The sequence below is a fragment of the Trichechus manatus genome, unplaced genomic scaffold (assembly GCF_000243295.1).
Source record: "Trichechus manatus latirostris isolate Lorelei unplaced genomic scaffold, TriManLat1.0 scaffold00001, whole genome shotgun sequence".
In the NCBI taxonomy this organism is placed as follows: domain Eukaryota; kingdom Metazoa; phylum Chordata; class Mammalia; order Sirenia; family Trichechidae; genus Trichechus; species Trichechus manatus.
In genome coordinates, this window is record NW_004443937.1 from 36,712,875 (window position 1) to 36,738,045 (window position 25,171).

The window sequence follows — 25,171 nt, forward strand, 5'->3', positions numbered from 1 at the left end:
AAAGCCAGCTTCATTTGACCATTCATTTCTAGTAAGTTTTTAAAAACTCCTTTATAAGAGTCACATAACTCACACAGTGTTTAACTTACCTGCTTCCAAATAAGATTCGTTCTTTTCAAAATACTCTGGTGCTATCTGTTTTAGCACAGTGTGAAAAAAATGGGTATAAGGTAGCTTGCTGATCAAAACCAAGGACTGGAGGGGAAAAAGAAACAATGTTTTTAATTGTCTAATGGTCATGATTTCAAGTCTACCATTCATTTCTTGCGTGAACAATCACTAACAAGCCACATTCACCAGTACCTAAGTGTGGATTTTGAAATAAAAAGCATTTTACAGTGGATGGTTAAAAGGAAACATAAAATTGCAACTGCAGAATGCAAAAAGTTTAACCTAACTTATCACTACACTTTTATAGCACAAAGACAGATTTTCCTGCTCTCTAGGAAAAAGAATTTCCTTTAAACAGACTAATGTCATGAATAATTTCCAAAGCCTAGCTACTGTTGTCATTTGCAAAGCAATATCAGAAATTAATCAGACAAGCTCTTCCTAACGACAAAAGAGCAGATTGTGATGCTTTTGCAAGATGAGACCTATAACTTATATTTTAGAGATCGACTGTTAAATACAAATTGTGATGTTACAGTTTGATCACTTCAGATACAGATTACGTAGCATTAATTAGTGGTCGAGGCAAATTCTGGTTACAAAAGGCAAAGACTGTGTTCCTTCTAGCTGAGATTAAATTGGAACTAATTTATTTATTTATTTTTAAGGGGAAAAAAAAAAAAGACTATACCTTTATAGTGAAAACAAAAACGGCTAAGAATCTTGCTAAAGCTTATTTACTGGCTCTTTAAAAAAGGAATACTGCAGGCTTTCACTAGTGGTAATAATATTATAATCTTTTTAGTCTTTCCCTTATTCTAAAACATCAAAATTAGGCATATCTTTCTGATTTTTTGACAGAGTTCCTATAATAACTTTAACTTATTATCAGGATTCTAGCACAGAGATACCAGAAAGGCAAAATTCAATAGGAGTTTAAACTCTAGGGACAGATGTCTATACTGTAAAAAACAAAGATACAAACTCTAGGATGTTTAAACATAAAATATCAAAGACTTTAGAATTACCAGTTTCTGCTTTTCTAATCACAATATAAAAAATACTTTTTCAATTAGTATATCTTAAAGTTACCTTCTGAAAGTAGCCTCTTTTTAGAGTTTTATCTCGAACTTGTCGGAAATACACATATCCATAAAAATAAGCAGGATCCTTCTATGAAAGAAGTGACAGATAATTAAAAAATACATATAAATATTGCTATCCTTTAGCATTTAACATAAAGTTCCTTTATAAACCCAACTGTGATATGGGGAATACACAAAAAAGTAGTTGTGCTTCTCTACCAGCAAACTAATCATGACTGTAAATGCCAGCTAAAAACCTGCTAACTTGTCCAAAGGTGAAATCATCATAACTAAAGTACAAAAGTCAGATTGTTCCCCCAAAACTGACTCAGCTTATGTTCTTTATTCGTATCTGTAGTAATTAACAGAATCTACAAACAATCAAATTCTATATTTTCCCCAAAGCTATGTTAAGTTAAAAAAAAAAAAAAAAAAAATCTGCCTACAATTTTGAGTTTGTAAAGGCTAAGGGGTTAGTCTTTTCAAAAAACGAGGTGTCCTAATATAAAATTTCAAGACAGAAAATAAAAGGCATTAAATGCCCATCTATATCTTATACAAGCGACTGTATTTTATCCCAATAATAATGAAATACAGTGTTTTAGAGGTAATTGCATTCCAAAAACCTTAAGAAAAGCTTCTACATTCTAAGGGGATAAACTTTGGCTAAGTTACTTATATCTGACTGTTATTCTTTAAACAAATATTTATTGACCATCTACTTTGAACAAGGCATTGAGATAGAAGAAAAAAAGATGCATAAGACACAGTTCCTTAAGGAGGTCACGATCTAGGAGGGATAAGAAAAGCACAAAAAGGACTAGTACATAATAGGAGGGCAGGTACCATGAAGAAAGCACAAAGTGCTACATGGAGACCAAGAAGGAAGAGACTACCTCTGTCTAAAGGGATCGGTAAAGGTTTCACGGAGGCAGCCGTTTTTGAGTTGGACGTGAAAGGATGGATATGATTTAAGCAAAGACAAAGATGGAGCCATTCCAGGTTTAGAGGGCCAAGAGTCTGGGCAAAAACACTCAGAGACAGAAAAGTACGAGCTATTTTAGGAAAAAGCACATAGTTCCGTCTGGTTAAAATAGCACATGTATAGAAGGGAGATGAGGCTGGAAACTGGAAAGGTAAAGGGTCTTATACTGGAAGGCCTAAAAAGTGAGGAAAGGAAGTAATAATATCATTAGCTCTTTATTAATTAAATAATAGGTGGTCATTGTAGATTTTATATATATATAATATGTATGTACACTTTGGGCAACAACACTTTGGTGTAAGATATATTGCATTGGAAAACACAAGAAGTTGGATGTCTTTGGCAAATTTCTTATCCTTGGTAAACCTGAATTTCCTCAACTGCAAAAGGAACTCTCTAAGAACAATGTAGGGAAGATTAATAAGATGATATATGTGGAGTCCTGGTGGCACAGTGGTTAAGAGCTTGGCTGCTAACCAAAGGTCAGTGGTTTGAATCCACCAGCTGCCCCTCCTTGGAAACCCTATGGGGCAAAACTGACTCGACTGCAACTGGTTTGGTTTTTTATATATACTATGTGCTTGTTAACGCAGCGCCTGCAATTCAGTAACCTCTAATAAATAATAGCTATTGTTATCTTTGATTGAAAGAATATGGATGGCTGTATTTCATGAGTTGGAATTGACAACAACGAGATATTTCACAGATAGCATCACTGCAAAGAAGAGCCCTGGTGGTGCAGTGGTTAACTGCTTGGCTGCTAACCAAAAGGTAGGCAGCTGGAATCCACCAACAGGTCCGCTGGAGACAGATGTGGCAATCTGCTTCCATAAACATTTACAGCCCTGGAAACCCTATGGGGCAGTTCTACTCTGTCCTAGACGGTTGCCACATGTCAGAATCCACCTGGTGGCAACCTAGGAGAGGGTTCCTGCCATTAGTGGAGACAGGGAGCTAAACTGTCAAAGGTGATTTCAGACAAATGGTGTCAAGTTTATACTGGATCTCTGATAGAACATCCAGATGGAAATGTTCCTTGTGCAATTAGAGATGAAAATATAGAATTTCACAGAGAAAAACAAAGACTCTGGAATCATCTAATTATTAAAACTGTCTTAATAAACAATAACTGTAAAACAAAGTTTGTTTTAAAAAAATCAAAGAGACAATTGCAATGCTATAATAAAGTTTGTAGAGATCCCACAGGTGGTAACTACTTCAATTCTGGGTGATATTTACTGGTATAGCACCATCCCATGCCCACATCTAAATAGTTATTAACAAACGAAATTACCTCAATATTCTAATCCATTTCTATAATTCTCAATGGGATTATAATATGTTTCATAATATTTATTCATTAACTTTGTAAAGTCTCTTTCGTTCACATGTTGAATCTTTATGAATTAGACTTACTTATGAAATCCAGCCGCATACTACAGTAACAAAACAAAAGCAAGTATTTCTGAATGCTACTGGAGGTAACTGAATAACTGAGTTCTAAAGTTTCCTCGCACATGGACATTTTTCTATTACTACTTTCCAACCTTTAAGTAAACCGGTAAATCTCTGTCAAACTGATCCAGGAGACAATGCAGTGACATCCTCCGCCCAGAAGACTGTCGAAATCTAAAACAAAACTGGGTATCTCCAAGACAACCTAATGAAAACAAAAATGAAAGAAATTAAGGATAGTTTAGTTTAACATTTTTTATCCACATTCAGCAAATTTTAGAGCTGAAAGGGATCCTAGTGATGATTTAAACCCATTCTGTCATGTTTTAGAGAAGAAAAAGGAAATCCTGAGAGTTCAAGTATCTTGCTCAAAATCATCTTGGCCAGTTAGAGACAAAGCCAGAAGTAAAACATGCATCTTAATTCCTAAGTCCTTTTACTCTTTTTTCTATTCCATTTTGCTCGTGTAATTTTTTTTTGCAAACTGTTCTCACGAAAGTTGACTGAAACATGATAATGAGCAAAAGATGTCAAACACAAAAGAACAAATATTATTAGACTCTATTTATATAAAGTTTTTTTTAAAAAAAAAAAAGCAGGCAAAACTGAACTATAGTGTTTAAGGATTCATGGTTGAGTGATAAAACTATGAAGAAAAGCAAGACACTTATTACCGTAAGAATCAGGATCATGGTAACCTTTGGAGGATGGGAACAGTGGTTGTGAGGGGGCTTGAGAAAGCATGTGAGGTGCTGGCAAAGTTCTATTTCTTGACCTTGTGTGTATTTTATATATGTATTTTTAATTTCTATTGAATTTTGAATTTAAAATAAAGAGACATAAAATAGAAGACTCAGAAAAAGCCTAAGTGATGGTTACAAGAGAGAGGAGGAGTGAGGAGAGAAAAACACTAATGAAATAGTAGACAGGTGTTAACTTGGGTGAAAGGTAAGACAGTATACAATACTGGGGAAGTCAGCACAACTTGACCAGGGCAAAGTCACAGAAGTTTTACTGTTTAATGAGAAACTAATTTGCTCATTAAACTTTCACCAAATCACAATTAAAAAAAATAAAGAAAAAGCCTAAGTAACAGACTTCTACTTTAATCATTTTAATTAAAGAAAAAAAATTGTTTGACTTTAATCATTTTAAGCAAACCTCTTAAAACATGTAAACTTTACCTAGAGTAAATGTCAGGTAATAATTATACAAAACCATACATACTCTAAAAAGTAGCCTATTAAAAAATACATGGAGTAGCTTGTTACTCCAGTTGTTCTTGGTTACTATATTTAGAACTAATAACGGAGAAAAGATTGAAATTATCAAGGATTTCACTTTACTTGGATCCGCAATCAACGCTCATGGAAGCAGCAGTCAAGAAATCAAATGACATATTGCACTGGGCAAACTTGCTGCAAAAGACCTCTTTAAAGTGTTACAAAGCAAAGATGACACTCTGAGGACTAAGGTCTGCCAGACTGAAGCCATGGTACTTTCATCCACCTCACATGCATGTGAAAGCTGGACAATGAATAAAGAAGACCGAAGCAGAATTGGTGCCTTTGAATTACAGTGTTGGCAAAGAATACTGAATATATCATGGACTGCCAGAAGAATGCATAAATCTGTCTTGGAAGAAGTACAGCCAGAATGCTCCTCAGAAATGAGGATGGCGAGACTTCGTCTTACATACTTTGGACATCAGAAGGGACCAGTCACTGGAGAAGGACATCATGCCTGGGTAAGTAGAGCGTCAGCAAAAAAGAGGAAGACCGTCAAGGAGATAGACTGACACAGTGGCTGCAACAACTGGTTCAAACATAGCGACGATTTTGAGATGGCACAGGACCAGGCAGTGTTTCGTTCTGTTGTACAAAGGGTCACTGTGAGTCAGAACCAAGTTGATGGCACCTAACAACAAGGTTATATTAAATATGAAACGAGCTCAAGCCTTTTATTATTACTTATTATGACATTCGGAAGTACTTCTATTTCTTTAGCATAAGAAGTTCTCAAGAAAAAAAACAGAAACCCAACAATATGTTTAAATTTTTAAAAAAGCAACTCAGTATGAACCAGGGATCCTCCAGTATGCATAACCAGATGCAGTTATAAAACTGATATTTCTTTGGTGGTGGAGGGGAGGGATGAACAAAGGGAACTGGAGGGTGGGACAACCCAGTTTTCTTACTTGTTAGAGCAGATAGTTTAAAAATAACAAGGCAAACAAATGAAACCTGAAATAATGGGAAATATTCTGTGATATAGGTATACCATTATTTTAACTCAATGAATATATATACTGATGATTTGATTTTTCTCTTCAGAAGACATTTAAATCTGAAAGAGAGAGAAAAAGAGAAAGGAAGGAAGGAAGAAGTCCACAGAGAAGCAGACCCTAGAGCAGGAAATGTGTACTAGAACGCAATGCATTTTAAGAAAAGGATAGGGCATCTAGAAAATGCAAGGAATACTGAGCTTTGTGGAAGGGAGGTGATGAAAATCCCAAAGCCTCAAACCTCTACCTACTTGGCTCCATACCCAAATCATGGGCATGATGTGAGAACTTCCAGTGACCTGCTGCACCCCTCAAACTGTAAAGAGCTGATCAGGAAGCTAGCTCACTTGGTCAAAAAGGCTTCAGGCACAGTGTCTTTGTGAACCACAAGATTTAAGTGGTTCCCATTTTATGTCTCAGAGTTCTGTCCCACAGAGTTCAGTTACCCTAAAAGTCAACCCTTATTTGGCTAGTCCTTCGTTCTCCGTCTTGACCTCACCATTGATGAGAAAGGAGTAAACCCCAAGAGACAAAAAGTAGATTGGTGGCTGCCTCGGGCTGGGAGAGTAGGAGGAAACAGGGTACAGGGTACCTTTTTGGTGACTGTGGTGATGTTTGCACAACTTTGCGAATATACTAAAACTCATTAAACTGCACATTTTATATGGGTGAATTGTACAGTATGTGAATTATATCTCTATAAAACTTCATTACCTCAATAAAAAATCAAACATCTTTAAAAAAAAAAAAATTCTGTCTGAAAAATGTCCCTCAGATCACAGGGTTCTTAACTCATTGGCCTTTGTGCCAACAGCTCATTCAAGTAAGGTGCCCATCCTTTCAGCCATGGCTCCTCCTATATGAATATCATGTAGTACACCAGGAAACAATCTCCTCCCATTTTAAAACTATCAAGGGCAACAGAGTACTTTGCAAGCTTGCTTTAACTCTGCAACTCAAACAGAGACTGCAAAGCTACAGGTAAACAGAGGGCTGCTTCCTGTACCAATAATATCACTCAAAGACTTAAGGAAAAACTTAAATTCTTTTTCTGAAGGTAACTCACTGAAAAAAACACTGCCGTCGAGTCGATTCGGACTTACAACGACCCTACATGACAGAGTAGAACTGTCCCATAGGGTATCCAAGGCTGTAAATCTTTACGGAAGCAGATTGCCACATCTTTCTCCCAAGGAGCAGCTGGTGGGTCTGAACCACCAACCTTCTGATTAGTAGCCAAGTGCTTTAACCACTCACCACCCAGGGCTCCTCTGAAGGTAACAGACAAACTTTAAAAGATGATTTCTACCTTAGCAAAAACACAGCTACAGAGTAGATGAGAATGCATAAGACTAAGATAAAATAGGCTAGCCTCATCTCTCGGCCCTCAAAAACAAACAAACAAAAAAAAACACCAAACCAGTTGCTGCTGAGTTGATTCCAACTCACAGCGACCCTACAGGACAGAGTAGAACTGCCCCATATGGTTTCCAAGGAATGCCTGGTGGATTTGAACTGTCAATCTTTTGGTTAGCAGCCATAGCTCTTAACTACTACTCCACTAGGGTTTCCCTCTTGGCCCTCAGCTCCATGTAATCACTCTCCCTGTGGTTAGGGCAGTTGGGTTGGAAGAACCAAGAACCAGTGCTTTAGACCAGAGCTACTCAAAGTGTAGTCCATGGACTGATGCTGGTCTACAAACTCTTGTTACTGACCCTGACCAAGTAAACACACAAACTGAGAGTAAGCATTTAGAAACCATAATAGCAATCTGATGTTGCCATGACAAATCTGGACTTCTATTTGTTTTTTTCCTATTTCATTTTTCTGATAATTCATTCAAATTGCACTTTATCAGAGTATCGCTCCACAACATACTGAAAATTAAAAAAAAACTCAAACTGGCACTGTAACACAGATAGCGTGAGAAGTAATGCTTCAGCCCCTGAGAGGCATAAAGTATTCAATGATGCCCCTGCTGTTTACGGAGGAGAAGTATGTTGAGACCAATACTGTCTGTGCATTAAGTCCATTCAGAGCAAGGGTAATCCTTTCCTCAGATTTATTATTGCTTCAAACTCACTATTCATATTGAGTTTTCTCTTTAAACATGTTTAAACATCCTTGAGGGCCCACTACAGATAAGCCTCAAGAATACCACATCTAGATGATGCTAATGGTAAAAAAATAAGAAGAAAAAAATCTGACAAATACGTATCAGAAGAAAGGCACACTAGACTAAGATTCCTAACGATAAAAGCTATCATTCAAGAAGAAATTAAAACCTAAAACAAACTAAACAAAATTTTTTTCTAAAGTCACAAGAACCCTAAGGTGTACTGGTGTGGTGGAGGATAAGGGAAGAGACTGGCAAGCCACATCACTGGAAATCTCAAGAGCATTTTTCTTTATCTTTATAGCTAACCATACAGTCTAAAATGTTGCTTTACTTTTTTTAAGTGTGCACCATGGAAACGAAATCTTGTTTATGATTCTTTCCTAAAGACTGCTTTGCTGTGCCTACATTTCCTTCCATAGCAATAAAAGCTATTTTGGGAAAAATTAAATCCATTACAAAATTGGCACAATAATCCTAACTTTCATTTAATATATACGTAAGAAAAACAAACTGAATAATCACAACTGGGAACAGTGATCTCAAACACATACAAAACACAGTCTCTTGACTGTCTAGATTAGTGTTCATTTGTTAAAATGGCAAGGTGCCTGCTTTCAAGACGGTGTGTCAATTTTGCTTGTAAGAACCAGCCATACCTTAGATGAAATGAATCATATTTCATTTGATGTGCAGCTTATAAAAATGTATTACAAAACATCTGTGGTCATTCATATGTCTAAACTCCTCCTATACAAGTTCTGATTTACATAGATTTACAATTGCGTTTAACTTCCAACAAAAAAACAATGTACGGAAAGACTGACTATAAAATTAGAAATAAAAAACCCTATCCAAACACCATATAATTAACTTCTCAGCCTTGATGCCCAGGTGAAGAGGCAAAAAGAGAGGAAGTCATGATAATCAGCTATATTCATAAAGAGAAGAGTGTGCAGTATAATGCACTGGAACGCCAAATATACAAAGTCAGTTCATCCTGCAATCCATACAATTCAGCTTACCCTGAGTCCAAGAAACCCAATCCAACATTCACTACACTCAGAATTACATGTGTGGATTTTGTAAAGAAAATGTTAACTGAAACAAGGATAGATTCTACAAGACCTCCCTATCATTATTTTCATTTTAGGCAAAACATACTGGAAGAGTCTAATAATTCCAGGTCAGAACTAGAGCCCTACTGGAATCTCTCAAAGGCAATATCTGATATACCAAGACATTACTTTTCTTTTATATATTTCACAAAAGGTGAGCTTCAAATGTATGGGGAAAAAAAACCTGGAAGCATTTATAAGGAAAAGAGGAAATGATAAAAAAATAAATAAAATATCAAATTTCCCAAATCAGATGAAATGAACTAAATTAACAGGGTATCAGAAGTAACCACAAAAGAAAAGAGAACAGGGTGTCTCTGCTTCAAAGGATTCTAACTGAGTGTGGTCCAAGAAGTTGAATGTTCTGGTCACTGTATGCCTGCAAAGCTGTTTTGAAAGTGGAACACAAGAGGTGAGCTGAAAGATTTCAACAACTAGGACCACACAAATGGAGAGTTTGGAAGAGAACAGCAAAACTAAGCTTAATAATAACAGCAAACACTCACATGGTGTTTTCTATAGGTCAAGTAAAGCCAAGTGTAAGCTTTACATATATTAACTCACATAAACCACTGCAAGTAACTGATGGTCATGCTTCATAACCAGAATTACCCTACTTTTCTTAATCTGACTACTTTTACAGAGTTCTTGGCAAGCTCCTAAACCCTGAACTAAAAGTAAATGACTAACTATGAATCCCTCAAACATACAAATGTCATTGAGTTTCAATCTCTTCTCTATGTCAACAGCATATTGCATCTTGATGTTTTACCAGTTATTTTAAAAGCTGAATTAAATAATAGCAACAATGACACAACTAGGTATCATAAAACTAGCAGTCGAAATTGCTGACCCGTTGGGCTGAAATTTGAGTTTGCATGCTAATACGGTGTATTTCAATTAATTTTCACATATTAAGAGTATAATCAGTATTCTTAGTATAAAATTAAACAGAAACTCCACATGAAAAATAGTTACCTGAATTTGAATCTGGAAAAGACAAATAGCAAATATTGGTTTTCTGAAAAAGAAAACAAAAGCTATATATGCTGACACACACACACCAATAAAAACAAACAGAAATACAAGAGTAGACTATACAAAGCAATATTTTTTACTTACCTCTTTATCAGTAAGCTTGGAATGCTGAGGATAAATTACCTGAAAGAAAAGAGTTAAATTTTGTTAGACAAATATATTAGGTATATACTGTAAACACTAAGAGGTACTTCTAAAATACACTGGCTATGATCAAATAGGTTTAAGGAATAGTTCACAAACTTTAAGAACGATTAACAAGGCATAAATTGGGAGAATTGAGGACTTACATTAGGTAAAAAAAAAATGAATGAAGTTGGATCCCTACATCATACCATATATGAAAATTAACTTAAAATGGATCAATGACCTAAATGTAAAAACTAAAACCATAAACTCTAAGAACAAAATAGGGGTAAGGCTTCAAGACCTAATTTTCAACAACGGATTCTTAGATATGACATAAAAAGCACAAGGAACAAAAGGTAAAACTGATAAATTGGACTTCAACAAAATAATAAACTTGTGTATCACAGGACTTTATCAAGAAAGTGAACGGACAACCTAGAGAACAGGAGAAAATATTTGGGAACCATTTATCTGATAAGGGTTTAATATCCAGAATATAAAAAGAACTCCTGTAACTCAACAATAAAAAGACAAACAACTTAATCAAAAACTGAAAAAGGGCTTGCATAGCATTTCTCCAAAGAAGATATATAGTCAATAAGCAAAAAGATGCTCAAAAGTCCTTTGTCATTAAGAAAATACAAATCAAAACCACAATGAGATACCACTTCATATCTACCAGCATGGCTACTTATCAGAAAAACAGAAAATAACTGTCAACGAGGATGTGGAGAAACTGGAATCATCATCCACTGCTGGTGGGAATGTAAAATGGTGCAGCCACTGTGAAAAAGAGTTTGGCATTTCCTCAAAAAGTTAAACATAGAATTACCACATGACCTAGCAATTCCACTTCTAGGTATACACCCCAAAAGTCTAAGCAGGGAGACAAACAGATACTGGTGCACCAATCTTCACTGCAGCACAACAGCCGGAAGATGGCAACAACCCAAGTGTCCATCAACAGATGGAAGGATAAACACAATGGCATATTACTCAGCCATAAAGAGAAATGAAGTTCTGACATAGCTACAACACAGATGAACTTTGAAAGCATTATTCTGAGTGAAACTCAGACACAAAGGACAAATACTGTATGATCCCACTTATACAAAATATCTAGAATAGGCAAATGCACAGAAACCTAAGTTTATTAGTGGTATCAGAGGCAGGTGGGAGAAACAGTTGAAATGGGAAAAAAAAACAAAAAGGAAGTAATTATCTGCAGGCCATCTCCCACTATAAAGGCTATCCTAATTCTCTCCAATTCCTTTACATAATCATTACGCATTTTCCAAGACAAGCAGGTTTAGTGCCTGCAGTGATCACATCTACCTTCTGAGGCAAACTCCTGCCCTAAAGCTACAAAGTAAGCAGGACTAGGCCTGAGCAGCCTCTGCAGGGACAGGAGAACTGCCCCATAGAGTTTCCAAGGAGAGGCTGGTGGATTTGAACTGCCAACCTTTTGGTTAGCAGCTGAACTCAACCACTGTGCCACCAGGGCTCCCTCTGCAGGAATAAGCACTAGTAAATACCAGACCCAAGGGCATGTGCAGACCAACTAGCTGCCTAGAAGTGGCTGGGTGTGAAAATTCTGCCAGAAAGAATACTGGTGCTTAAGTGGACCAAGAGATTCTCTAGGGAATATGAAAAGGTGGTCCGATTAGGGGCAGCAAGTTAGCTACTGGCTGTAACAAAAGGGAGACAAACCAGCAACATACGGTAGTTAACTCCTGTTAATGGTAGAGTATTAATGTGGGGACCCATGACTTCCTACTTCTAGGAGGATACATGAGTTTTTCCATTCCCCAGAGCTGCCCAAAGAACCTGAAAATCTTCCATTTCCAGAAACAAAAAATAGTAACATCACATTATGAACAGTATTAGTTTCATAAATTTATCTTATTTAGTCAGTTCTCACAATTACACTGAGAGACACACAACCACCATCCATAGTAGCCATCATCAACATGCAACTGCAGCTCTCTTTGCCCCTAGCCAGATACAGCACATCTTTCTCAAGCCAGGGCCATGGGGAAGGGCTACAGAGCTGGTATGTTAATGAAAACCATCCACCATTCCCGGAGCTGAGAAGGGCACCAAAGCTAATACTCTCTACTTAAAAACCAAAAAACCAAACCCGCTGCCATCGAGTTGATTCCGACTCATAGTCACCCTACCGGACAGAGCAGAACTGCCCTTAGGGTTCCCGAGGCTGTAACCTTTAGGGAAGCAGGCTGCCACATCTTCCTCCCATAGAGGGGCTAGTGGGTTCAAACCGCCGACCTTTTGGTTAGCAGCTGACCGCTTTAGCCACTGTGCCACCAGGGTTCCTCTCTACTTACTCCACTTTATGTTCCATGTTAAGATCAATGTGACCATCTTAGCAGATAAACAATAAATTTATCGTAATGACAAAAAGTAGGTACTCAATACTTTTTGACTGACTGGCCCTATACACTGCTGATGTACAAGAGGCACCTTGTGGTTTTGGCAATTATGCTTCTCCCTTATGGTATCAATTACTTAGACCAGTGACTTTCAAACAGAACACCAGGTGCCTTAGAGGCCACGTGGTGGTGCCAAGAGGCCAACTGGAGCTAAAAGTCAGGACCCCAACATATACACACACAATTCAGTCTTCCCTACATACCCGGCACTATGACTCAGAATTCTGAAAACTGCACATTCGCAGTAGGCAGTCTGCAGGTTAGTTTTAATTTTTGATGAAAACAAACTCTACATTTGTATGCAGTCAGATCTATAGACTTTTCACTTGTGATTTCTCTTCCTGTTCTTACTCTTAGAAAGGCCTCCCCCAATCTCCTAACAGTTAAATGCTTGTTTCTATAGCAAAGCACACATATTATATGGTACGGAGACTTCTTAAAAATTTTAATAGTTTTACCCACTTATTTTAATGTATATTAGGAAAAAAACACCTAACACTCAAAACCAAGATATCACGGATACTATTGCTTAAGATATGGCTTAATACAAAATAACTCTGGACATGTTTTCAGGAGGAAGACATCATGCTTGGTAAAGCAGAGGGTCAGTGAAAAAGAGGAAGACCCTCAATGACATGGACTGACACAGTGGCTACACCAACAGGCTCACGCATAACAACAATTATGAGGATGGCGCAGGACCAGGCAGTGTTTTGTTCTGTTGTAGCTAGGGTCACTATGAGTCAGAACCGACTCAATGGTACCTAACAACAACAACATTAAATAATTGAATAAATAAAAATTAAATAAACAATAGTACAAATAAGACAGGTAATGACTGAAATTTGAGAAACAACAATGAATAAAATTTTTGCATGTTTTCTTCCAATATTTTGCGGGCCTTTTTTTCATTTAATTCTTAGCTAGAGCTCAAATTAGACTTTTTTCTTCCAGTTGCCAATTTTCCCAACAATATTCGTTCCAAACAAAAAGACTATTTCCCATTGATATGTGATAATCTACTATCATCTTTAATAAATCTTTCCACCTACTATTCACATTCTGATCATTTCATGCAATAATAATCACCATCCATGCAATTACTAATTCATGATTATTCCAATGTTCTCTATCTTTATGAATTTTGATGGTACATGAATGGTATTTTCTTACATTCAGATACACATATGACTTTAAATGATCCTTCAAGTTTCCTCCAAATGCCTTTTCCTTCTCCCCTTTGTATCTCAATTGCTTTCTTTCCACATCTCTCAGCTTAGATGCTACATCCTCCAATTCTATTTCTTTTGGAAACTGGATTTCATTCATAATGGTCCTACTGACTTTTTCTTTGCACTTACGGTTTGGTTTTGTTTTGGGGGGGGGGATTCTCTCCCTCCTATTTCTTTTCTATTAGGTAAGCTCCAAACAAGGCTACCTTTTGGTTGCCACCACCTCCTTGCCTCAACAAGAACTATCTCACTAGTGCTGTTTCAATCCCTCCTAATTTTAAAACTCAGCTTCGCCCAATTTCCAGCTGCCTACTGCATGTATATCTCTCCTCTTTCTACAGTTGGGCAGATCGTAAAGTTGTCAGATTAGCTACTTCCTTTCTACTTTCATTTCAGGACCCAGAATCTTGACCAGTTTTTGTTTTTACTTTTATTAGCTCCAATTCTTAAGTAAAAGCTCTTATACTCAACAGCATTACATACTACAGAAGACACTGTTTGCCTCACCAACAAAAAATGCTTCTTCCAGTATAATAGCATCCAATTTTCATTTGAAAATCTACCCCTCCTCCACTCTTAGCCCAAGTTATTCAGATAAGCCCCCAGACCCCGACACCTCAGACCCAGGTATGGACACATGACCTAGACATAAGTCAATTAGTCAGCATGATCCTATTTCCCTGGTTTCTGGGATAAGAAATATCCCTCTAAGAGGCAAAGCACTGCAGAGTTCCTTGTTAGGAATGCTGAAGTAGGGAGCCCCTCTATTCAGATGAGGGGACAAGAACCTCGAGCTGATGGAGTCTTCTGGCCACCAGAAGTGCTCAAATGAGCCAGGGGCTACCATATGAAACCTGAAAATCAATCCTACATAGTGGATGATGGAGCAGAAAGATGAACAGAAGCCAAGTATTTACAGCATTTTTTAAGCCATAAATTCAGCTATACCTGAGGTCAGGCCTACCTGTGGACTTCTCAATAACGTGAACCAATGAATTTTCTTTTTTCTTATGCCATTTTGGTCTAAGTTTCTGTCACTTTTAACAGAAAGAATCATGGTTGATTTTTTTCTCTTAGTGGCAGAAAGTACCGCTAGGTCTTTAATTCTCTAGACTTTGAATATTCTCCTGTCTTTGAACTGAGTTGCATTTACAGGAACTTGGACCCTTTCTCCTATGGTCCTTCCTTGTACCTAAACAGAGGCACTTAGCAGGGGTTAATGATATCCTACTCTCTGTAAACTGCTATGCCATATTCAACACCCAACCATCTAAATGCTGAACCCAGACATTTTTGTCAAAAGCAGTTACTCATCCTAATAGATCATTAAACCAGTCCAATGCATCTCATTTAGTCATTCCTAAAGGAAATAATCTTAAAAGGAAAGAACTTTCTGTCATAACCCACTTAGATTCTAATACTTTCAGAAGTCTCAGACTCATTTCTCTTGGTATTTTTATCCAAGATAAATACAGCTTTATAAAATATCTTCTTTATGTTTTAATGTTAACAAAGATATCCTTTCAGTTTATCAGAAATTAATAGGGATTCCCACCACATAAATGCCTTAATAGCTACAGTGAAATCTCTGAAAGCCAGAACTCAATGGGACTGTCTTGTTTCTCCAGGTCTCAAAAGGTTTCCGCCCTTAACAGAGTGTAGTCTTACCACTTTTCTATCACTCGTTTAGTGGAAAATATTTGAATTTTCCTTCTCTGACAGGTTTCCACCTTATACAGGTTCTGGCTTTCACGGGTTTTACTGTACTATTTTCTTCTGAGAAATACACCCTTCCACACCCATAAGGAGAATTCCACACTGAGATCACCTCAGGGGTCACACAAAATGATGGCTGGTTTCCAAACCAAAAATGGAAACAGTTTACGATTAGATTTCCTCACACAATTTAGGGATGAGATGGAGGCTGCAGATAACAGTTTGAACTCAAATCCTGAAACATCTAGTCCATTTGGATGGTTTGTAGAAAAACAATATTTGAAAAATAAGACGTACTGGTGTGGTTCCCATATGCACAGATCCTATTCTTTCATTTTTCCATCTGCTAGGAAACGTAGTTAAGCAGATATTCCCATCTGCCCTCACAGAAGGCAAGAGACAAAAAAATTAGCATTTTGTCTTCTTTTTGTTGTTATTACTTCTCTTCTACCATCCTAACTCAAATTTTCAGCTTCTTCCTCTCATCTCTTCTACACTTCAGTTTCTTCCTTAAAGCTCACAGTTTACTTAGCTACTTTGCACCTGGGCAAAAACAGACGAATACAAACCGTGCATCTCAAACTCCCAGAGGCAGTAGGCACAACGCAAAGAGAAGCGCTTGGGTTCTAACTGGATGTGTCCTCGTCAGTCATTTAACCAGTCTACACCTCAGTTCCTGCTTACACACGGATGTACCCTCCAGATGAACAGTCCCTCGCTGCTGCAACTGCTGCTGCCGTTCTAACAGTTCCCCTCATTTTTCACAAGCTTCTCTCCATTTCGCACATTTCTCTCCATAAAGCGTGCTCGGCGCCCTGTGCCATCTCTACACCTCCGCCTCTCCCTGCCAGCTGCTTCTGGGTTGTTTGCATCTGCAGCTCCCGTAGAGCCTCACCAGCAGTGGCTGAGCTGCCTCCTTCCCAGCCTGTACCTCTGACTCACTCGAGGTTAAAACCTCTTCAGCAACTTCCTTAATGTAGTTTACAGTCTCCTACTTAATCCTGCCTCTGCCTAGTTTTCAGCCTCGTCTTGCCCCACTCCAGTCCCAGATCACTGGACTTCAGCTCTGTCCACCACAGGGGATGTTCCATCAGTAAGCATGGACAGCTCTTCCCCTGCTAATTCCAAAGGATAATTCAGGTCTGAGCAGATACAGATATTCTCAGCCTCTCTCTGTTTTACACACACAAACCACTAAATTGGGTAATTGGGTCCCCATGTGATGCTGTCTCATGACCACTTGTATTTTTTACTTGTAGAACAAATTTTAACCACAGATGTATCTGTAACTATTTAACCTGTCTCCACAACTCGTGTGGACAAGAACCTGGTCTGTTTTGTTCACCACTGTATCTTTACATCTCGAACAGTCTCTGATCCATAGCAGGCACTCAATAAATACTTGTTCTGTCAGTGGATGTATCTTCAATTAGTACCATTCAACAAATCAGAATTTAATAACATGTAATCCTTTTTTATGTGACCTAGATAGCCCCTGCTTCACCTTGAGACTATTTTACCTTGTTATCTTTAAAGCAGAAATGGCAAGCTTATAACCACCACTCCTGCAAGTTATCAAAATAAAATCACCCCATTTAGCCATATTTTATGAAAATCTCATTACAGCTCATTTCATGGAGCTTTGCCCATCTGATTTGTATCAGTAAATTTAGTGGCCTATAATAGCTTAAACTCTAAAATCAGTTTTATGTGAATATCCTTCAGATTTTTATTTTCTGCAATTAAATATCAACTCAAAAAAAATCAACTCAAAAACAAATACACAAAATTTCAGCTTTCATTACACAAAGAGATCAGAGTGGTTCCTTTGAACTTTTGTTTCCTGTGGTTTAAAATATCAGCATGACAACATAGAAAAAAATATCAGTATGTTTTACCCATATACATGAGCAGAAAAGGTACCTTAAATATATATGAGTGTATATATATTGTGGTGCAGTGAATTACTTAATATGGCCCTTCTAGCCATTCATGGTCTTATGAATCCCACAAAATGACTGCGTGGGACTATGAAAATAAAGTACTTGTGGCCCACCAAGGGGACTAGACAGCTTGTTAATAATGCAAATAAGGTGCATGGAACCCTCGCAAGGGCAGGACCATGCAAAAGGTGTATAGAACCCTAACAAGGGGACTGGTCACTTTTGCCATCCCTAGGCTTAAAATGAGCCAGCCAGAGCCAAGAAGAGGGAGACCTCACTACCATCAATAAGAGCCAGGAGTGGAGCGCATCCTTTGGACTCAGGATCCCTGAGCTGAGAACCTCCTAGGCCCAGGAGGCAGAGATAGCTGTAACATCGGAGAAGGTATGAGATGGCCAGCAGCAGCAGCAGCAAGCGGGGCAGAGAAAGCAGCAGAACCAGGAGACAGTGCAGTGGGCTTCCCAGCCCACGAGCAAGGCAGCTACAGTGGGCATAACAACCCATGGAGCAGGAGAGCTGAGCGCCTTCAGGCAGGAGGCTTACTGGCTGAGTGTTGTGCCTCCAGGCACTTATCAACAGAGCTGAAAGAGCTTTTAACACTTGCCCAAACAGGGCCGAGGGCCATGGGTCGAGGGCACACAGGACTCTGTCCTCAGGGGGCTGAGAGGAGTTGAGAGAGCTGTCCCGCACTGAAGAAGAGAGACTGCCTACAGGCTTCCTGATCCTGATCCCAAACAGTAACCTGGTACTTCCGTAATAAACCCGATAACTGTGAGTACGCCTGTGAGTTCTGTGTGGCCATTGCAATGAATTATCAAACCCAGCAGAGAAGTAGAGAGTGCCCTGGGAGGGACGGTGTCAGAACTGGTAAAAAGGTTGAAGAGAGGAGGTATGTCTAACCTCACAGGAATCAGCTTTGAGCCGATGTTGATCATGATGATTCTTTCTCCTCCCCTTTGTGAAGTTAGATGAGGTCTGATGCCGCACCATTTTTACATATATGCATGTGTTTGTATTTCAAGGGCCTGTATTTTATATAGATGGATATATAGATGTATATAACCTGTTGCCATTGAGTTGATTCCAACTGATAGCAACCCCATAGGACAGAGCAGAACTGCCCAACAGGGCAGCTGATAGATTCAAACTGTCAACCTTTTGGTTAGCATCCAAGCTCATAACCACTGTGCCCATCAGGACTCCACAGATATATACACATACACAAGTAAGCTAAAAGGATAAAAGAAGTACATAACAAGTCTGCCTGTTAGAAACTCTGTACTGGATTGTCAAACCATATTTTAGAATTTCATTTTAATGGGCTCTGTTTGGACTATCCAGTGGTTTTTTGTTTTTTTTGGTCCCTTTTAAAAAATTTGTTGTAAAACATAAATAACATTTGCCATTTTAACCATTTTTAAGTGTAATTCAGTGACATTCATTATATTCATCATGTTGTGTGACCATCACCACTAAACAAAAAAAAAAAAAAAAAAAAAAAACCCAAACCCATCGCTATCGAGCAGATTCCGACTCATAGTGACCCTACAGAACAGAGTAGAACTGCCCTATAGGGTTTCCAAGAAGCAGCTGGTGGATTTGAACTGCTGACCTTTTGGTTAGCAGCCATAGCTCTTAACCACTGCGTCAGCAGAGCTCCCCATCACCACTAGCCATCTCAAAATCACCCCCAAATAGAAACTCAGCACCCCTTAAGCAATGTCTTCCCATTTTCCCCTCCCCTTAGCCCCTGGAAACTATCAATAAACTCTTGTCTCTATGCATTTGCTAATTTAGATATTTCATATAAGTGGGACCATACAATATTGGTCCTTTTGTTTCTTGACTTAATCAGCATAATGTTCCCAAGGTTCACCCATGTGGAAGAATATATCAGAACTTCATTTCTCTTTATGGCTGAATAATATTCCATTGTATGGATATACTACATTTTGTTTATCCATTCATCTGTTGATGGACACTTGGGTTGTTTCCACCTTTGGCTATTATGAGTAGCGCCTCAATGAACACTGGTGTACAAGTACCCGCTTTCAAATCTTCAGGATATATGCCTAACAGTGGAATTGCTAGGTCATATAGTAATTGTATTTTTAACTTTCTGACAAACTGCTAAAACTGTTTTCCACAGGGGCTGCACTACTTTACATTCCCACCAGCAACGGATAAGGATTCCAACCTCTTCACATCCTCGCCAACACTTGTCGTTTTCCATTTTCCTGATAACAGACAACCTAGTGGATATGAAGTAGCATCTCGTTGCGGTTTTGATTTGCATTTCCCTAACGATTAATGAAGGTCCCTAGGTGGAGGAAATGGTTAGTGCTTACCTACTAACATAAAGCACTACAGAAGAAAGAGCTGGCAATCTGTTTCCATAAAGATTACAGCAAAGAAAATCCTATGGAGTAGTTCTACTACACACAGGGTCACCATGGGTCAGAATCAACTTGATGGCCATGGGTTTGGTTTGGGTTTTTTTTTTTTTTTAACACAGTGTTTAAGTGCTTGGCTGCTAACCAAAATGTCAGTGGTTCAAACCCATCAGATATGGCAGTCTGCTTCCATAAAGATTACAGCTCTGGAAACCTTATGGGGCAGTTCTACTTTGTCCTATAGGGTCACTATGAGTTGGAATCAACTTAATGGGTTATTATGTGGAGTAGCTTTTTGTGTGCTTACTGGACACTTGTATATCTTCTTTGGAGAAATGTCTATTTGAGTCCTCTGAGGTTTACATTAATTTTACCCAAAGAATTTGATCTTTGTCCTTGATTCCTGAAAGATAACCTCTAAAACCCCTTGGAATTTCCCCAGTGATTAAAGTGTCGTTGATGAGGCCTCCAGACCACACTTGAGGTATGCAAATGAGGTGACCCAGGTGGGGGCTGGCCAGGACAGAAAGACTACCTCATGATACCAGCTGACCTCAGGAAAGGTGGGCTGATTCAACAAATCATGTCTACGTAATGACACCCAGTAAAGGCTCTGGACACAGAAACTCCATGGACTTCCTAGCTGGTGAAAGGCACTGATACATGTGCGAGGGTAGCATATCCCTTTTTGGGACACAGAAGCTCTGAGTTGGAGCCCTCCCAGACCTCACCCTATACATCTCCTCATTTGTACCCTTTTTGCTATAATAAAACTGTAATTGTAAATACGGTTCTTCTTTGAGTCGTTTGAGTGAATTATTGAACCCAAGGGAGTAGTGGGAACCAAGAGGTCAGAAGTGAGGGGCAAGTGTCACAAAGCTCTTTTAGCTCTGCCAGTAAGTGCCCAGAGACACCCCACTCCACCAGTAACTCTCAGTTGAAGGTGCTCAGCTCTAGCTCCATGGGTTGGCAAACCGAGATCCACCAAGTTCCCGGATGTACCCTACTCTGCCAACAAGCCTCTGCCCAGAGGCACTCAGCCTTCTCGCTCTGTGGGCCAGGAAGCCCAATGCACCATGTCCTGCAGGTCTCCTCGGTCTGCTGCCATTTTTCTGCCACCGCTTCTTGCCATCTTCAGTGTTACAGCTCTCTCTCTCTCCTTCTCTCTCAGTCTCCTGGTTCCGGGAGCTTCTCAGGACAGGGAATCCCAGATTCAAAGGATGTGCTCTGCTCTTGGCCCTTCTTCCTTGGTGGTGGTAAGATCCTTTCTTTCCCGCCTCTGGGATGGTTCTTTTTAAGCCTAGTGGGATGGCAAAACTGACCAATCCCCTTGGGGGGCCACAATTACCTTGTTTGCATAGTCCCGCCCAATCACTTGGGTGGGAGTTACAAGATCATGGTGAGAAAGGCCACACAAAAGCGATCCATCACACCACAGCCAGTTAGTGGCTGCCGGGGCTGGGGGGGGGGAAATGGGCGCGTGGTTTCCCTCTGAGGTAATGAAAATATTCTGGAATTGGATCATAATGATGGTTCCACAACGGTGAATATACTAAACGGATGAGTTTTATGGCATGTCAATTACATCTCAATTAAAAAATACATACGTCAAAAATGCAAAACACCAAACCTGTTGCCATTAAGTAGATTTCGACTCATAGTGACCCCAAAGGACCGAGCATAACTGCCCCACAGGGTGTCCAAGGAATCGCTGGCGAATTTGAACTGCTGATCTTTTTGGTTAGCAGCTGAGCTCTTAACCACTGTACCATCAGGGCTCCACACAGTCTTTAAGGTTCTATTCAATTCTCATCTTCCACGAGAAATTTTCACTTAGTTTCTGGACTTCTCATTTGGAATTCGGCATCTACTGACTGCTCTTATTTATCCTTTCACTTAAATTCCTAGAAAACAGGGATTTTTATGCCCTCATCTTTTGACTAAGATACCTAAAAGAATCCTTTGGACGTGGTAGGTGCTAAATAAATAAATTACTATGGTCTATCCAAACAGCTTCCGTGCTTCCATCATGTCGTTGTTGTCATTAGGTGCCGTCGAGTCGGTTCTCACTCAGAGCAACCCTGTGTAACAGAATGAAACACTGCCTGGTCCTGTGTCATCCTAGCTTCCATTACAGGCATCAACAAAAATCTGACGGCTTCTTCTCCCCTGCACTGACCCTATGTCACTTACGAAGGACTCGATTTATAGTTAGGCAGGAATTCAGTGAATGAGTAATACTGACAGAACTCAAATGAACTAGTCCAAAAAGGTAACTTTTCATTATTTAAGAAAAATTCAATAAATAATTTTAATAACTACCATTTATCAAGTGCTTCCATGTGCCAGGCAATATGTTGCACTGTATAAATTAACCCTCACAAAAACACTGAAAAGTGGGAACTATTATCGTCCCACTTCAGCATTGGCCCATGATCAGGAACAGGTATTAGGACGACAGCTTGAGCCTAGGTCTGTCTGTCTCCAGCGCCTGACACTCTAACCTCTTTAATGGCCAACATAGTAAAATCACCCCTCCAAAAGAGAGCAAGAGTCTAAATCTAGGATTAATCTAAAAAGATGATCTTCACATTCAACATAAGAATTTTGACAGTATACTTATATTTTAAAAGACTTAATTTTCCCAAAGATTTTAAAATTCAACTTCAATTCTGTTTATTGCAAGTAACATGATAAAACAATTTTTCTAAATCGCATTCTATTTATTTTAAAAACAAGTAAATAAAATATTTTGACAAGTTTATTGTACCTACATTCCGTTTAAGGGGTTTAAATTCACATTTCACTTGATAAAAATTCAGGATGTATGAAACATGTTCATTAGAATCCCAGCATATTTACTGGAAGCTGGCTTCACAAACAATGGCAGGCACATCAGTTACTGTCATTAAACGAGTAACCAGCACAAAGCTGGCTCCTATGAGGCAGAGGTTAAAGATGTCCCAAATGTCTAACTTTTCCAAGCTGCTGTACCACTCCATCATCTCTAACATCAACTACTCCCTCTCCCCTCAGTACTCTGCCTCTATCTTTGGGTTCCCTAATTTCTTGCAACGTCTCACAGAACTCACGGACCAGATAAAGAAAATGGCTCACAAGGTTTTGGAGGCTGGCAAGTCTCAAATTCATGGGTCAGGCGTAGACCTCTCCCTGGCCCTCAGTCTCTGCCCAAAGGCACTCAGCTTTCTCGCGCTGTGGGCCAGGAAGCCCACGGTGCTGTCTCCTGCGGGTCTCTCCTCTTTCAGTGCTGGTAGGATCCTCCTCTTTGCCCTGGAATTGGCTCTCTTTTAAGGCAAAACTGACCAATTCCCTTGGTAAGCCACAATTACCCTATTACACATCGCCTGGGTGGGAGTTACAAGACCATGGCTATAGAGGCCACACAGAAAAGCAATTCATCCACCACAGTCATCACAGCTTCTTACAGAAACTGAGGCTGGAAATGAGCAGGTTCTGCAGCAGCATCACTCCATGAAATGGGAAACAAACAAGAAACATGGTTTTATAATTTCTGCAATTTCAAATCAGATTACTTTGAATTATTTTTACTCCACCTGCTTTCTTCTTGTGTAAATAAAAAACTCAGTTGCCAAGTATCACTGCATTTGTTTTTCATTCCTAAATCTAAATCATCTTTGAGATTTTCTATTCTCCCCTGAACTTACACACTTAGACCTGCAGGCCTTTTCCCACTGTGGCCATTGTTTTCTGGTCCCTAAGCCCTGTACAAAACAAGAGAATGCCTACATTCAAGAGACCCAGTGCTCAGATGGCACTGACACAGGTCACACCAGTTCAGTCACTCTTTTCCCCAAACAGAAGTTGTCTACTGTTCATTTCATAGGGATTTTAAAGAATTTTGCCATCTAAAGGACTATAAAAATGCCAAAAACATATCATACACAACTGACAAAATGGTAACAAAGGTTGCTTCCGATTTAATAATCCATTTAGCATCAGATGTAAAGAAGACAGGAATGAATGTAAATCATCACTCCCAATAATTCAGGCGTTCAGCTTCAGTTACCACTGGCATTTCACATTTCTAACTTTGCTTCAATTTTCTCTACGTATTAAAACAACCAGTTTAATTTTTTACCAGGATAACATAGAGTTGAGAAAGAACAGGCTTTGGAGTCAGAAGGGCCTGGGTTTAAATCCTAGCTTATTAACTGTGTGATTTTGGGCAAGTTACCTCTTTAAGTTTCAGTTTCCCCATTAAAAAGAAGGTTAATAATAGTATTTAAAAATTAGGGTGATTGCAAGGAATTAATGAGATTATACATGTAAAGCTGAACTTCTCCGGTTTTTCTAATTCCCATTTATTTTCCAATTCCTTTAGTAAGAAACTACCAGCAAGCACCACACATGAGGGCTATAATAATGGAAAGGGAAACAAAAGAAGGAATTATCAGAAAGAATTCAAACATCACTGGCCAGTCAGAAGCAGATTTTTTATCTAAGTTATAGGTAAATCAATTATAACAAACTCTCTCTTTAAAGCCGTAGAGCAATCAGATAGGCAACCCAGGCTCTTAGTCTTGCATCCTCTATATGAATTCACAATCCACAAAGCCCACCAACCACATGTCCATCACATGTCCGTGACAACACAGCCAGGAGTTGCTGAGTGCTTGCCATGCACCAGGCACAGCACTTGGTCCCTTACATACTTCATTTAACTCTTACAGCAACTCTGTGAAGTTGCTCCCATTACCCCTGTTTATACAAGAGGAGCTGAAGGAAAGAGAGATTGAGTGACTTCCCAAAGACCACACCTACTAAGTATTGGAACCAGGATGCCAACTCTAGTCTAACTTTGCAGTCCACTTAATCACTACTTTGTTTGTTTGTTTATTGTTGTAGTTTAAATGAAGTTTACATTTCAAGTTAGTCTCCCATACAAAAATTTATACACGCATTGTTATGTGACCCTAACTGCTCTCCCCATACTGTGACAGCACACTCCTCCTTTCCACCCGATTCCCCATGTCCATTCAACCAGCTCCTAACCCTCTCTGTCTTCCCATCTTACTTCTGGACAGAAGCTGCCCGTTTAGTCTCTTGTATCTACTTAAGCTAAGAGGCACACTCC

The 25,171-nt window shown here is 39.0% G+C and overlaps 1 protein-coding gene across 6 annotated transcripts in view; it reads right to left on the reverse strand.

The window, feature by feature from the left end:
* Positions 1 to 25,171, reverse strand: part of DENND6A (DENN domain containing 6A) — an 80,517-nt gene that overhangs the window by 38,462 nt on the left and 16,884 nt on the right. For 2 of the 6 annotated variants that reach the window (XM_004368637.2, XM_023727516.1), the window contains exons 2-6: positions 10,277 to 10,315; positions 10,133 to 10,175; positions 3,729 to 3,841; positions 1,204 to 1,284; positions 90 to 195 (exon numbers count right to left, since the gene is read on the reverse strand). In XM_004368637.2, the coding sequence (XP_004368694.1) occupies positions 90 to 195; positions 1,204 to 1,284; positions 3,729 to 3,841; positions 10,133 to 10,175; positions 10,277 to 10,315 (382 nt within the window). Of the gene's footprint in view, positions 1 to 89; positions 196 to 1,203; positions 1,285 to 3,728; positions 3,842 to 5,335; positions 5,508 to 10,132; positions 10,176 to 10,276; positions 10,316 to 25,171 lie in introns of all 6 variants that reach the window. The other 4 variants (XM_023727533.1, XM_023727536.1, XM_023727530.1 and 1 more) reach the window with 3 other exon arrangements.